The sequence below is a fragment of the Mytilus trossulus genome, chromosome 8, assembly GCF_036588685.1.
Source record: "Mytilus trossulus isolate FHL-02 chromosome 8, PNRI_Mtr1.1.1.hap1, whole genome shotgun sequence".
NCBI lineage: Eukaryota > Metazoa > Mollusca > Bivalvia > Mytilida > Mytilidae > Mytilus > Mytilus trossulus.
Genome location: NC_086380.1, coordinates 13,655,564 through 13,668,633, shown reverse-complemented (window position 1 = coordinate 13,668,633; position 13,070 = coordinate 13,655,564). Strand labels below are relative to the sequence as shown.

Here is a 13,070-nt window from a genome sequence, read left to right as displayed (position 1 = left end):
GGCTGAGAGAAAGATACCTCACCAAGGAGCGTCAAACAGAGACCAATCTAATGCTGGCACAGATAGAACGACAAAGAAGATGCTAAAATGTAACGACTGTGACTTTACTACACCTTGGCCGAGTAGTCTGTATAGACATCGCCGTATCCACGACCAGAACATGTTCTTCTGTGACCAATGCGACTCTAGATTTCCTGATCTTTGTATGCTGAAAGTTCACACTAAACATAAACACGGAGAAGGTCTCATTTGTACACACTGTTCAAAAAGGTTTACAAGTCTTGCTGGACTTAATTATCACTTGAAGAAAATCAGTGGTGAATATAAACGAAAGTGTACTTTTTGTGATAAAACCTTTATTAGTATACAGCATTATGAAAGTCACGTGAATAAGCATAAAAACATAAAACCACACAAGTGTGACATCTGTCAAAAAGCGTTCTTGTACAAAGCACATTTAACTCAGCATATTGAAAAAGGTCACTCAGAAAATAATGAGCCACGAACATACCAGTGTGAAGTGTGTGATATCATACTGACATCAAAAGCAGCACATCGTGGTCACATGATCGGGAAACATAGCAACAATGTGCGAGTATGTAGCACGTGCGGCAAATCTTTTAACTGGGCTGCTAGTTACTACCGACACATAAAATCTCATGCCTAATCATGCCACTATACAAATTAAAACATCTCATGCCTAATCATGTCACTATACCACTAGTTTTGTTTGACAATATCTTCTCTCTCAGGAACTTTGTCAGCGGATCGGAGGGAGTGCGTTTTCACTTTACAAGCGACCAATGAAATAACAATATCAGACGAGGGAGTGCGTTTTTTTACTTTAAAAGCAACCAATGAAATAACAATACTGACTTAACATCTTGATATATTCGGCAGACTTACGAAATAAATTTGAAGTACAAATGATTGTTACCTTTATTAGCATGCAATTGACTATCGTGTACAAATACAAGTAAAAAAATACTTAGATATGTTTTATAATGACAACTTATAAAACATAAAAAAACCCGACATAATTATATATGTGCTGTCTATTCAAATCAATGTTCATCTTTTTTAAAGAATTTTAATAATATTTTAGAAAATAGATCTTGAAATGCATATTTTTCTTCTTCTCGAATTTCAGTTATTATTCTTTATAATAGTTCAATGAGCAAAAGTTGTTTGCAAAATTTTACCAAAATATGTGACAAAGCAAACCTGTTCGTCGACTTTAAAGAACAAAATTGAGAATGGAATGGGGAATGTGTCAAAGAGACAACAACCCGACCATATAGCAGACAACAGCAGAAGGTCACCAACAGGTCTTCAATGCAGCGAGAAATTCCCGCACATCTGAGGCGTCCTTCAGCTATAGCCCCTAAACAAATATATATACTAGTTCAGTGATAATGAACTCCATACTAAACTCCAAATTGTACACAAGAAACTAAAAGTTAAAATAATACAAGACTAACAAAGGCCAGAAACTGTTTTCCTTCTATTATAAAACATCTCTTTTCATTTCCAAATTCATACGAAAATGTCCGTAAACTTAAACGAATTTCTCACCAGTGTTCTTCGTACGGCGATATAAACTTAAATGATACGATCTACATGTACAGTACTCATGGTACTGTATGGTTAAACCAACATAAGTATATGTATTGGACAGTACACACAGAGCAGGATTTAGTTTCTTTCATATTATTACATAACGTTAGTCTTCAGTTCAAACGTGGGTCAAGAATTTTGTATGTTGATCCGAGAAGCTCTGATTGTGATCATGTACCGACTCAAATAATATTGGCTCCGTGTTGTTTATATTTTCCTGTTTGTCGCTTCTCGTTGTTCTGTGTCTGGGTCTCGGTATGTAAGTTCTCTCTGTTTATTCTGGATATTCGTTGCTAAGAAGTTTTAACCTTATCCTAAGATGTTCGTGGTTTTTTTCAAAGCTAAACTTGACTCCATCTTTAGCTAAAACTAATGATGTGCACTGTTGTGAAATTTGATAATGTAAATACAAAATAAAGACGGATGGAGAAAGCACAAGAAGATACACGATGCAGCATTTGCATGTACAACTTGTACACATACATTTGTACCTCCAAATCTGAGTAAAAATATACTGCACACAAGGCCAACAAATACCAAATTCCATACCATCTACTTATATATATGCCAAGAATATGGGAAAACTTTCTTGAATAAGTCAACATTAGGTAGACGTACAGCTTCGGTGCACGATGACAATTGGGAACCAAACAAGTGCCCCTTTGGAAATAGGGAGGTGGTCATGACAATGAGTGCACAGCTGTAGAGATAACACGAATAAATAATGCGGAAAAACTCAGAATAAATTTTCCTAGTGACAGAGGTCGTACTTTTCTTAATCAAGCTTGGTCCGACATATAAATTATCGCTGAACTGAAAAGTTTGCAGAATAGAATTGTCTTCCGATGTTTTATGTGTTTACAGTTTGAGTACTTACAACGTAATGCATATTTCAAAATATGAAGCATTTTTGTCGAGCCTGCTTCATTTGTCGGAGAAAGCTCAACATAAGCTTAAGGACAGTGGTCCGGCGGCGGCTATTTACTCACTTCTAAAATGCTTTATATTTTAGAAGGTCGAAGACCTGCATGGGTGATTCATATTTTGTTTAGGAATGCCTCATGTTATGAAGTTCATGTGTCTGTCTGGCATATGTTCGTTATCCTTGACCTCATTTTCATTGTTCAGTAACTACTAAAGGTTAATTTCTTTCTTATGAGTTATAGAATGTAACTATATTAATTTTAAAATGAGCGTACCTTGCAAAGTTCTCATGCCCGTCAACCAGTTTTCATCTGACCTCAACAATAAGTCTACTATATATTTTGTGTATGGAATGATTGTAAGGGCCAACTAGTAGGTGTCATCCGACCTTGGCCTCATATTCATGGTTTATAGGTAATTCGTATATTTTCCCTTTGATCTTACTGCCTAATATTCGAGTATCAACGTACTGGCTGTATACTGAAAATATTAGGCAATACATTGCGTCACGTCATAATTACCGATAAACAGAATAATTGGTACTTTCGTTTTTGATACTGACTATATCATATGGACTATATAAACTCGCTCTAACGGGCTCGTCTAGATACTCCACATGATATAGTCAGTATCAAAAACGAAACTACCTATTATTCTATATTTAGTGGTCAATGTTGAGTTTTTGTGTTTTGGTGTATTTTTTCTAATAGTAAATACAAAAGGTCAACTATATTTGGTGTACGGTAATATTTTATGACGTACATATCAGTCTCGCAGGTTTTATTTGGCCTTGGCCTCATTTTCATGGTCCATTGTTCATTGTTAAGTTTTTGTGTTTTGGTCCGTTTTCTTAAACTATATGCAATAGGTCAACTATATTTCTTGAATGGAATGATTGTAAGGTGAATATGTCTGTCTGGCAGGTATCATCTAAAATTGACATTATTTTTTATTTTTATGGTTCAATACATTTGGTGCAAATTGATTGGAAGTTGTACTTACATTTGTATCTGTCTGACATGGTTCGTCTGTCCTTATCTTCATTTTCATGGTTCATTGATCAATGTTTAGCTTTCCAGGTTAGGTCTGTTTCTTAGAAACTATTTGTCAACTATATTTTCTGCATTCAATGATTGCAAGGACAACATGTATTTCACGATTGTTATGCCCCACCTACGATAGTAGAGGGGCATTATGTTTTCTGGTCTGTACGTCCGTTCGTCTGTTCGTTCGTCCGTCTGTCCCGCTTCAGGTTAAAGTTTTTGGTCAAGGTAGTTTTTGATGAAGTTGAAGTTCAATCAACTTGAAACTTAATATACATGTTCTCTTTGATAAGATCATTCTAATTTTAACGCCAAATTAGAGAATTTATTCCAATTTCACGGTCCACTAAACATAGAAAATAATAGTGCGAGTGCTGTTGACATATTCTTGTTATTTATCTAACCCTGACCTAATTTTCTTGGATCATGTTCAGTTTTATGTGATATTTTTTAGTAAAATTTTATATTTAGGACTATTTAACATAAAAAAAAATGGTCAGTAAAGAAGGCGAGACACTTCAGAATGTGCACTCCTGTTTAATGATGGTAAAAAGCTGCAGGTTTTGGTACTTTAATTTTGTCAAATTTGGTAAATTATCACAATCACTAATAACGAGAAGGTTCTTAACCAATTTGAAACAACAAATTCAATTAGGAGTAAACCATTTTTGCATAACAACTTTGATACAAGCAGTATTTTATAGATTTGCTCATTCATAATAAAATTATCTCAATTTATATTATGAACGTATTACTATAATGCCTCAGTCATTTCTTTCATGAAAGGACCTTGTGTCTTCCGGATTTGGTATACATATGTAATTCCACCAAAGTACTAGGATATTCATTTAGTCTGCCCGATTTAAATGTATTTTTATTTTCAGGATTCGGATTTCACAGAAGATGCAAATTCTGATACAGATAAGTAAGTACATTTCAAATTACTAAGGGACAGTTTTGATGTCTGAATAATCGGAAGTGTGAAATGTCGCTGGTTTCCTCTCTATCCGTTCGTTTCACTCACAGTATGTCAATATATATATAAAACCTAAGGACACGGATGCCTCATCCACACTATCATTTTCTATGTTCAGTGGACCGTGAAAATGGGATAAAATCTCGAATTTGGCATTAAAATTAGAAAGATCATATCATAGGAAACACGTTTACTACGTTTTCAAGTTGATTGGACTTCAACTTCATCAAAAACGAACTCGACCAAAAACTTGGAACTGAAGCGGGACAGACGGGCGACCGAACGAACGAACGGACAGACGGTTAGACGCACAGGCCGGAAAACATAATGTCTATAAATGGGGCATAAAAAAGTTTTAAAAGTTTTAAACACATAATGAAATTGGTATACCAAAAACGATTTGAGTGTCTATTATAATAATCAAGAGTGAAAATCTACTATTTTTAACAATATTAATGGCATGCTTTTTAAACTAAAATAGTAGAAAGTTTTACATATTGGAACAGCAGACAATTTTGATAGAACATTGCAGTGTTCACATATTTTTAATGAAATTTTCATCAAATACCATCTTTAACAAGCATGATTTTTAGCCTTGATGAGAAACACTTCTTTTGTTTACTTTTATTATAGTCTTGTTTAAAAATGTCCCTCTTATACTGTTTGTATCTTTTTTTTTTGCAATTTGCTTATGTATATATGACACTAAATTGTATGAACAATGGTAAAGTCTCTTAATTATATGTATGTTAAATAACGATTTAAACTGCGTCATAGGCCTATTTAGCTGGCTATACTGTTTGCATGGGGATAAATGCTTGAAGTTCCATCAACATTGCAGTTTTGAACTAGTTTCTACATTGATGATTTTTTCATATGTTTTTAAAAAAAACATAGCCTCAAGGTAATTACGCGTAATCATGCCAGGAGTTGATGAAAAGTCCGTGTCGATAAATGGGTTTATTCCTTGAATGCCAACATCCTTTGATCTACCGACAATTTACCTGTAAAATTATGTTGGCGTTCAAGGAATAAGTGCAAGTAGTTATCACAACAAAAATGAATGCTTATCAAAACAATCATACTAATTAAACAGATAGGTAAAAACAGGTAGCTAAAACAAGTTCATGTTTTTCAAGTTTTCGAAAATCATGTGTTGCTGTTACTGCATTCAGTTGTACTTAAAAATAAATATGGATCATCTTAAAATTCAACAAAGTCAACATGTGCATATTGTCATGAAATCCAGTTTGTTCAAATTCTCTTTGGACTTCAAGGTTTTTTTTCAACATTTATATAGTTTTGTGTGCTGTAATTTCTCTAATATTACTTGATGGAATTTCTTGAAATTTTGATTCTCATGTTAGATAACTATGTTTTATTTTGTTCAGTTTGCAATTGTTCAGATATATTGATGATAAATCTTTAATATTTTTTTTTTTTTTTTAAATATATCTGTATGCAAATTTCTTTGATAAAAATTCTGAAAAGTCTTATGTAAATAAACACTTCCATTCCCAAGTTATCTTTTTTTTTAATAGAAAGCAAGGAATTGTAAAAACGTTTTAATATGTAATATTTATTTCTTTAAAATTCATAATTTTAACCTTAAAATCTACCATTTTTCTTATCAAAAAGTAATAAAATGTTGCAATTTTATCAAGCTCATTAATTATTTTATACTTTTAAAAACATTTAGATAGTTCTAAAAACACCTATTGTTATTATATAAACATCCATTGAAATATTTTTGTTGGCATTCAAGGAATAGGTCACACATAAAATGTTGGCATTCGAGGAAGACACCGATAAATGGACTCTTATTATGCCAAATATTATTTCACATGCATGATCTGCATTCGTTTACTCTAACACTAGAAAATTAATCTCTATATATCCTTTACATCAAATATAGTAATAAATATCTACATTTGATATTGTTTGTTACTCTTTTCTCTTTTCTAGTAAAAAGAATACAAAGCAGCAGAGTGATGGATTTAAATGTAATCAGTGTAAAAAAGTATTTAATAGAAAGTCAAATTTGTCCAGACATAAGTTGATTCATCTGGGCAAAACACAGACATGTGATTGTGGTAAAATATTTGCCAGTCCGGCTGCAATGAAGGAACATAGAAAGCGTCATGCTGATCCACTGATATTTACATGCCGGCACGCCGATTGTGGAAAAGTTTATAGCCGGCAGTATAGTCTACAACAACATGTTCGCCGGGACCACGGAGTCCATGTCCCAAATATTTCTGTGTTTAAGGTAAATTTTCAATAACTCTGAGACCATGTTCCAAAAATTTCTGTGTTTAAGGTAAATTTTCCATAACTCGTAGACCATGTTCCTGATATATTTCTGTTTTTAGGTAAACTCGAAACTCGTAGACCATGTTCCAAACATTTCTCTTTACAAGGTAAATTTCCAATAACTCGCAAGACCATGTTCCGAACATATCTGTTGAGAAGGTAAATTTCAAATTACTTGAGGACAATGTTCCAACCATTTATGTTTATATTGTTAATTTCCCATAACTTGGATGCCAAGTTTAAAACATTCTATGTAAGCCGTTTTAAGTGATTTATCTCCATTACTGCAAGATACAAACGTACTCTGTATTTTATCAAAAGTAGAAATCAATGATGATCTTTAAAAAATAAATCGTTTGTCTTTTTTTTGATATTTTTTTATAATATTTATATTTTTTATTTAATATATTAGTGTGAAGTATGCAATAAAGATTTCTCACAGAAAGGACATCTTAGGGAACACATGCTAAGTCATACAACAGATAAGCAATGGATGTGCCAACGGTGTGGGAAAACAATGAAATACAGTAGAAGTCTTCAAAGACACGTGTTCCGTTGTAAAGGTTTGTATCTCTGAAATACAGTAGATGTCTTCTAAGACACGTGTTCCGGTGTAAAGGTTTGTATCTCTGAAATACAGTAGAAGTCTTCAAAGACACGTGTTCCGTTGTAAAGGGTTGTATCTCTGAAATACTGTAGATGTCTTCTAAGACACGTGTTCCGGTGTAAAGGTTTGTAGCTCTGAAATACAGTAGAAGTCTTCAAAGACACGTGTTCCGTTGTAAAGTTTTGTATCTCTGAAATACAGTAGAAGTCTTCAAAGACACGTGTTCCGTTGTAAAGGTTTGTAGCTCTGAAATACAGTAGATGTCTTATAAGACACGTGTTCCGTTGTAAAGGTTTGTATCTCTGAAATACAGTAGAAGTCTTCAAAGACACGTGTTCCGTTGTATAGTTTGAAGCTCTGAAATATAGTAGAAGTCTTCAAAGACACGTGTTCCGTTGTAAAGGTTTGTAGCTCTGAAATACAGTAGAAGTCTTCAAAGACACGTGTTCCGTTGTAAAGGTGTGTAGCTCTGAAATACAGTAGAAGTCTTCAAAGACACGTGTTCCGTTGTAAAGGTTTGTAGCTCTGAAATACAGTAGAAGTCTTCAAAGACACGTGTTCCGTTGTAAAGGTTTGTAGCTCTGAAATACAGTAGAAGTCTTCAAAGGCACGTGTTCCGTTGTAAAGGTTTGTATCTCTGAAATACAGTAGAAGTCTTCAAAGACACGTGTTCCGTTGTAAAGGTGTGTAGCTCTGAAATACAGTAGAAGTCTTCAAAGACACGTGTTCCGTTGTAAAGGTTTGTAGCTCTGAAATACAGTAGAAGTCTTCAAAGACACGTGTTCCGTTGTAAAGGTTTGTAGCTCTGAAATACAGTAGAAGTCTTCAAAGGCACGTGTTCCGTTGTAAAGGTTTGTAGCTCTGAAATACAGTAGAAGTCTTCAAAGACACGTGTTCCGTTGTAAAGGTTTGTAGCTCTGAAATACAGTAGAAGTCTTCAAAGACACGTGTTCCGTTGTAAAGGTTTGTAGCTCTGAAATACAGTAGAAGTCTTCAAAGACACGTGTTCCGTTGTAAAGGTGTGTAGCTCTGAAATACAGTAGAAGTCTTCAAAGACACGTGTTCCGTTGTAAAGGTTTGTAGCTCTGAAATACAGTAGAAGTCTTCAAAGACACGTGTTCCGTTGTAAAGGTTTGTAGCTCTGAAATACAGTAGAAGTCTTCAAAGGCACGTGTTCCGTTGTAAAGGTTTGTATCTCTGAAATACAGTAGAAGTCTTCAAAGACACGTGTCCCGTTGTAAAGGTTTGTAGCTCTGAAATACAGTAGAATTCTTCAAAGACACGTGTTCCGTTGTAAAGGTTTGTAGCTCTGAAATACAGAAGTCTTCAAAGACACGTGTTTCGGTGTAAAGGTTTGTAGCTCTTAAATACAGTAGAAGTCTTCTAAGACACGTGTTCTGGTGTAAAGGTTTGTAGCTCTTTAAATACAGTAGAAGTCTTCTAAGACGCGTGTTCCGGTGTAAAGGTTTGTAGCTCTGAAATACAGTAGAAGTCTTCTAAGATACGTGTTCCGATGTAAAGGTTCGTACATTTGTAGCTCTGAAATACATTAAAAGTTACCAAGACGCGTGTTTCGGTGTAAAGGTTTGTAGCTCTGAAATACAGTAGAAGTTAACAAAGACACGTGTTTCGGTGTAAAGGTGTGTAGCATTGGAGTACATTATAAGTCTACAAAGAGACGTGTGTCGGTGTAAAGGTTTGTAGTCTAGCTCTGAAATACAATAAAATACAGTAGAAGTCTACAAAAACACTTGCTTCTCTTTAAATGTTTGTAGCTCAAAAGTGTAGATACAAGAAGTTTACAAAGATATATACTTGTCTGTAAAGATTTGAATTATTGAAGTATTGTTAACAGAAGTCTATACATTGTTCAAATGCATGTATTTGTATGTAAAAAGAGTCTTTATCTGAAGTATAGTTAGTAGAAGTCTTATTCTACAAAGACATATGCCTGTGTCTTGTAAAGGGTTGTATCTCTGAAGTATAGTTAGTAAAAGTCTATACAAACACACGTATTTGTATGTAAAAGAGTGGATCTGAAGTATGGATAATAGAAGTGTTTGTTCAGTCTTAAAATCACGCTTCTTGTTGAAAGTTTGAAGCTGTGTAGTTTGTGTAAAAGTCTAAACATGCATGTCTTGTACTAGCTTAAGTATAATATGCACGAAGTTTCATTCAACAGAAATGCGGCGTTCTATTTTCATTATATGGACTGGACCTTTTTTACTCTTTTTTTCAGCATTAGATACCGAACAGAAAAAGAAAGTAGAAGAACAATACCAGTGTCCACAATGTGATATGATCTTTAATGATAGGCGTTATTTCAAGGATCATGTAAAGTGTGTGCATGGCGAAGCTTCATTTCAGTGTAGCCTGTGTGGAGAAATGTTTAAATGGCGATCTAGTCTGTGTAGGCATGTAACACGGAAAGCTTGTTCCAAAAAAGCGAAAAATGATATTGGAGATTTTTCAAATCCAGATTAAACCAGCAATGTTTTGATGATAACATTTTTTTATATTGACACACAATATACTTGTATGTATATAGATTTATTGCCATGTAAAACTCATCTTCGCTAGCCAATGGTTATCGGACTTTTAATAATGATATTCAATTTTGATTAAAAAGATAGAACTAATTCTTTATTCAAATGTTTTCACGAGTCCTACAGGTGCTTCCTTTACGATATACTGCGCCTGCGTGAAAGTATTCCTATTAATTTATAGACACTAAAACGTAAACAACGTCAAAATACAAATTATAATTTGTACAATATTTTTGTAAAAATTATAATTTGTACAAAATGATAACTTGTACACAACATATATATATGATATATTAATCGTTAATATTTTGATAGATATGTGTACAGCTTGTTGTTCGGTGTGAGCCAAGGCTCCGTGTTGAAGGCCGTACTTTAACCTATAATGGTTTAATTTTTAAATTGTTATTTGGATGGAGAGTTGTCTCATTGGCACTCACACCACATCTTCCTATATCTAGGTACAAAATGTAAATTGGCGCAAATGAGTTCCGAATATTGGCGCAACTGATACCCCTGAAAAACAGTAATTGGCGCAAAAGTAATGGTTTTAAAAAGAGGTCCATTTTTGTTGATTATTAGTTATAAAAAATAGGAGGATGTGGTATGCTTACCAATGAGACAACTCTCCTCAAGAAAGCAAAATGACACAGAAATTAACAAGTATAGGTCACCGAACGACCTTTATTGATGAGCAAAGCCCATACCGCATAATCAGCTATAAAAGGCTCTGAAATGACAATGTTAAACACTTCAAACGAAAAAACTAACGGCCTACGTTATGTATAAAAAATGAACGAAAAACAAATATGTTACACATAAACATACGACAACCACTGAAAAACAGGCTCCTGACTTGGGACAGGCACATACATGTACATAGAGAATTTGGCGGGGTAAAATATGTTAGCGGAATCTCAACCCTCCCTTTTATATTAGCGGGATCCAAACCCTCCCCATTAGTGTCCACTAAAAATAATTAAAGTGAAATTTTGAACTGATGTTCAGATATTATATGATCTTATATCCTAATCTTCATTTTGTTGTGTGCCATATCTGAAAGTCAAATCATGCAATTACTGCCTAGTAAATGTATGCGTTAGTGCTTCAAAGTCTGACATTGAAGATGTTTTATTAGCTAGCAATATACACACATCTTTGATCCCTTGCTGCTACCCAAAATCATGTTGATTTTCATCTCGCGCAAAAGTGACTAAAGCCCTCAAATTAAACCATGTGGCTGTTTATATTATTCAGTTCGTTTGATCCCAGTTCTTCATTAGTTAAATTAGGAGATAACTGTATTGTAGTTTATGCTTGGTCTTCGCAAAACGTAGATTTTACTGTCGCAAATTGAGTTTACTTTCCGACGAAGAACGGACCTAGGTAAACGTATATTCTTATGTAATTCGTTTGTAACGATTATTTTCATTGTGGGTCTCATTGGGGTCTAAGCGTGACGCGGGTTTGTCAATTTTTTCGTAAGCGTGATACGCGAAAGTCAAATTAGTGTGTCGTGACAACGGGAAATGAGGTCAAGCGGGACACGGAAAATTACAAAAAAATGAGAATTGCTTTCGTACATAGTGTTAGCGGGATACGGAAATCTCACAAAACATCAAGCGGGATCCGGGATCAGAACCCCCCAATAAGACCTCCTTCATTGGACGTTGACAAATATTTTGCAACCATCCTGAAGCGCACGAAATGTATAAATACGGCTATTGTTTATGATTGACATAGTGAGTATACACATGACGTCACATCGTTTAGTTGCTAAAGACGATTGAAACTCTAGACGTATTTATACCTTTCGTACGCTTCAGCATTGTTTCAACATTGACTATTAAAAGATTTTGAGTCTCAAAATGAGATTTTCATGTATTTTTTTTTCTGAGAAATGACATGCCCAAAAAAATCGGAATTCAAAATGGTGGCTTTCTAAGTTACGGACTGGTACGTAGAACGTAGAATTTACCTCTTTAAAATATTTGTTAACGTGCAATGAACATTATCGTTACAAACCCAATGAATTAGAATTTCGTTTTTTGATGTCAAATGTTCTTGCATTTCTATGACGACGTTATAACGAGGGGAATTGATAGAACAGCTTACCCAAAACCTCAAGTAGCCAACATACAATGATACATAATTTTTATGCTAACATGTAAGTGAATCAAGTGCATGCATGTTGTTTCGTTAATTAAAAGAACGGGTTTATAGTGTACACAACTCATGTTTACATGCAATAGACGGACATTTTACACACAATGATACATGCGAACACGTAAGTGACAAAAATTTCCGTCGTAATGTTTTGTTGCTGTCTCACACTCCAGGCCATTCATATAACATATCACAGCTAAGCCCATACACGCGAACATGAAATTGACAAAAGTACATATTTCGTTAAGTTGCGGTCTCATTGCTGTATGATTTGCATTTAATAAACTTTTAAGACTAACCGCGATACACTGTCATATGGAAGTGACGAAAACTCATCTTTGTCGTTCAGTTCTACATCTACATTATTGAAATGCAAAGGGTATAAGACCCATCACGCAAGTACTAATTAGGTCATTCAAAATGGTGCTCATTAAAAACATATTTACATGTGAAATTAAAATCAAATGTTTGTTGTGTGACTTCTTGTTTTAAAAATAAGATGTGTGGCTGTTCTTGAATGCCTCTGCATCTTCTATATTCAGCAGTTTTATTGGTAGGGTATTCCAGTCTTTGGTGGTACGTGCATGGAAAGAGGCTGTACTTGTATGTGTTTGTTGAAGTTTGAAGTTTCTAAATTTACTTTGGTGGTAAGGCCGTGTTGTCTTACATAATCAGGAATATTTATGGCTATTTTTGTTTTATTTTAAAGCTTTGTGAAAAAAGCAGACTTTTTATTTTCCGTCTAGTCTCTAATGATGGTAGTTTTAGCTCATTTAGAAGGCTAGTGACTGACACAGGTTCTATGAGCACTGTATTGATGAAACGTGCCGATCTTCTTTGTACCATTTCTATGTGTTTGAAGTGGTTTTCCTGATATGGAT

The 13,070-nt window shown here is 34.3% G+C and overlaps 1 protein-coding gene across 2 annotated transcripts in view; it reads left to right on the top strand.

Moving 5' to 3' along the window:
* The window catches only part of LOC134728322 (zinc finger protein 347-like), a 30,917-nt gene extending 20,823 nt beyond the window's left edge, over positions 1-10,094 (top strand). Inside the window, exons 3-6 of one of the 2 annotated variants that reach the window (XM_063592894.1) lie at positions 4,469-4,509; positions 6,526-6,829; positions 7,286-7,436; positions 9,720-10,094. In XM_063592894.1, the coding sequence (XP_063448964.1) occupies positions 4,469-4,509; positions 6,526-6,829; positions 7,286-7,436; positions 9,720-9,964 (741 nt within the window). In that variant the 3' untranslated portion in view covers positions 9,965-10,094. Of the gene's footprint in view, position 1; positions 943-4,468; positions 4,510-6,525; positions 6,830-7,285; positions 7,437-9,719 lie in introns of those variants that run through there. The other variant, XM_063592895.1, reaches the window with a different exon arrangement.
* The last annotated feature ends 2,976 nt before the right edge of the window (positions 10,095-13,070 follow it).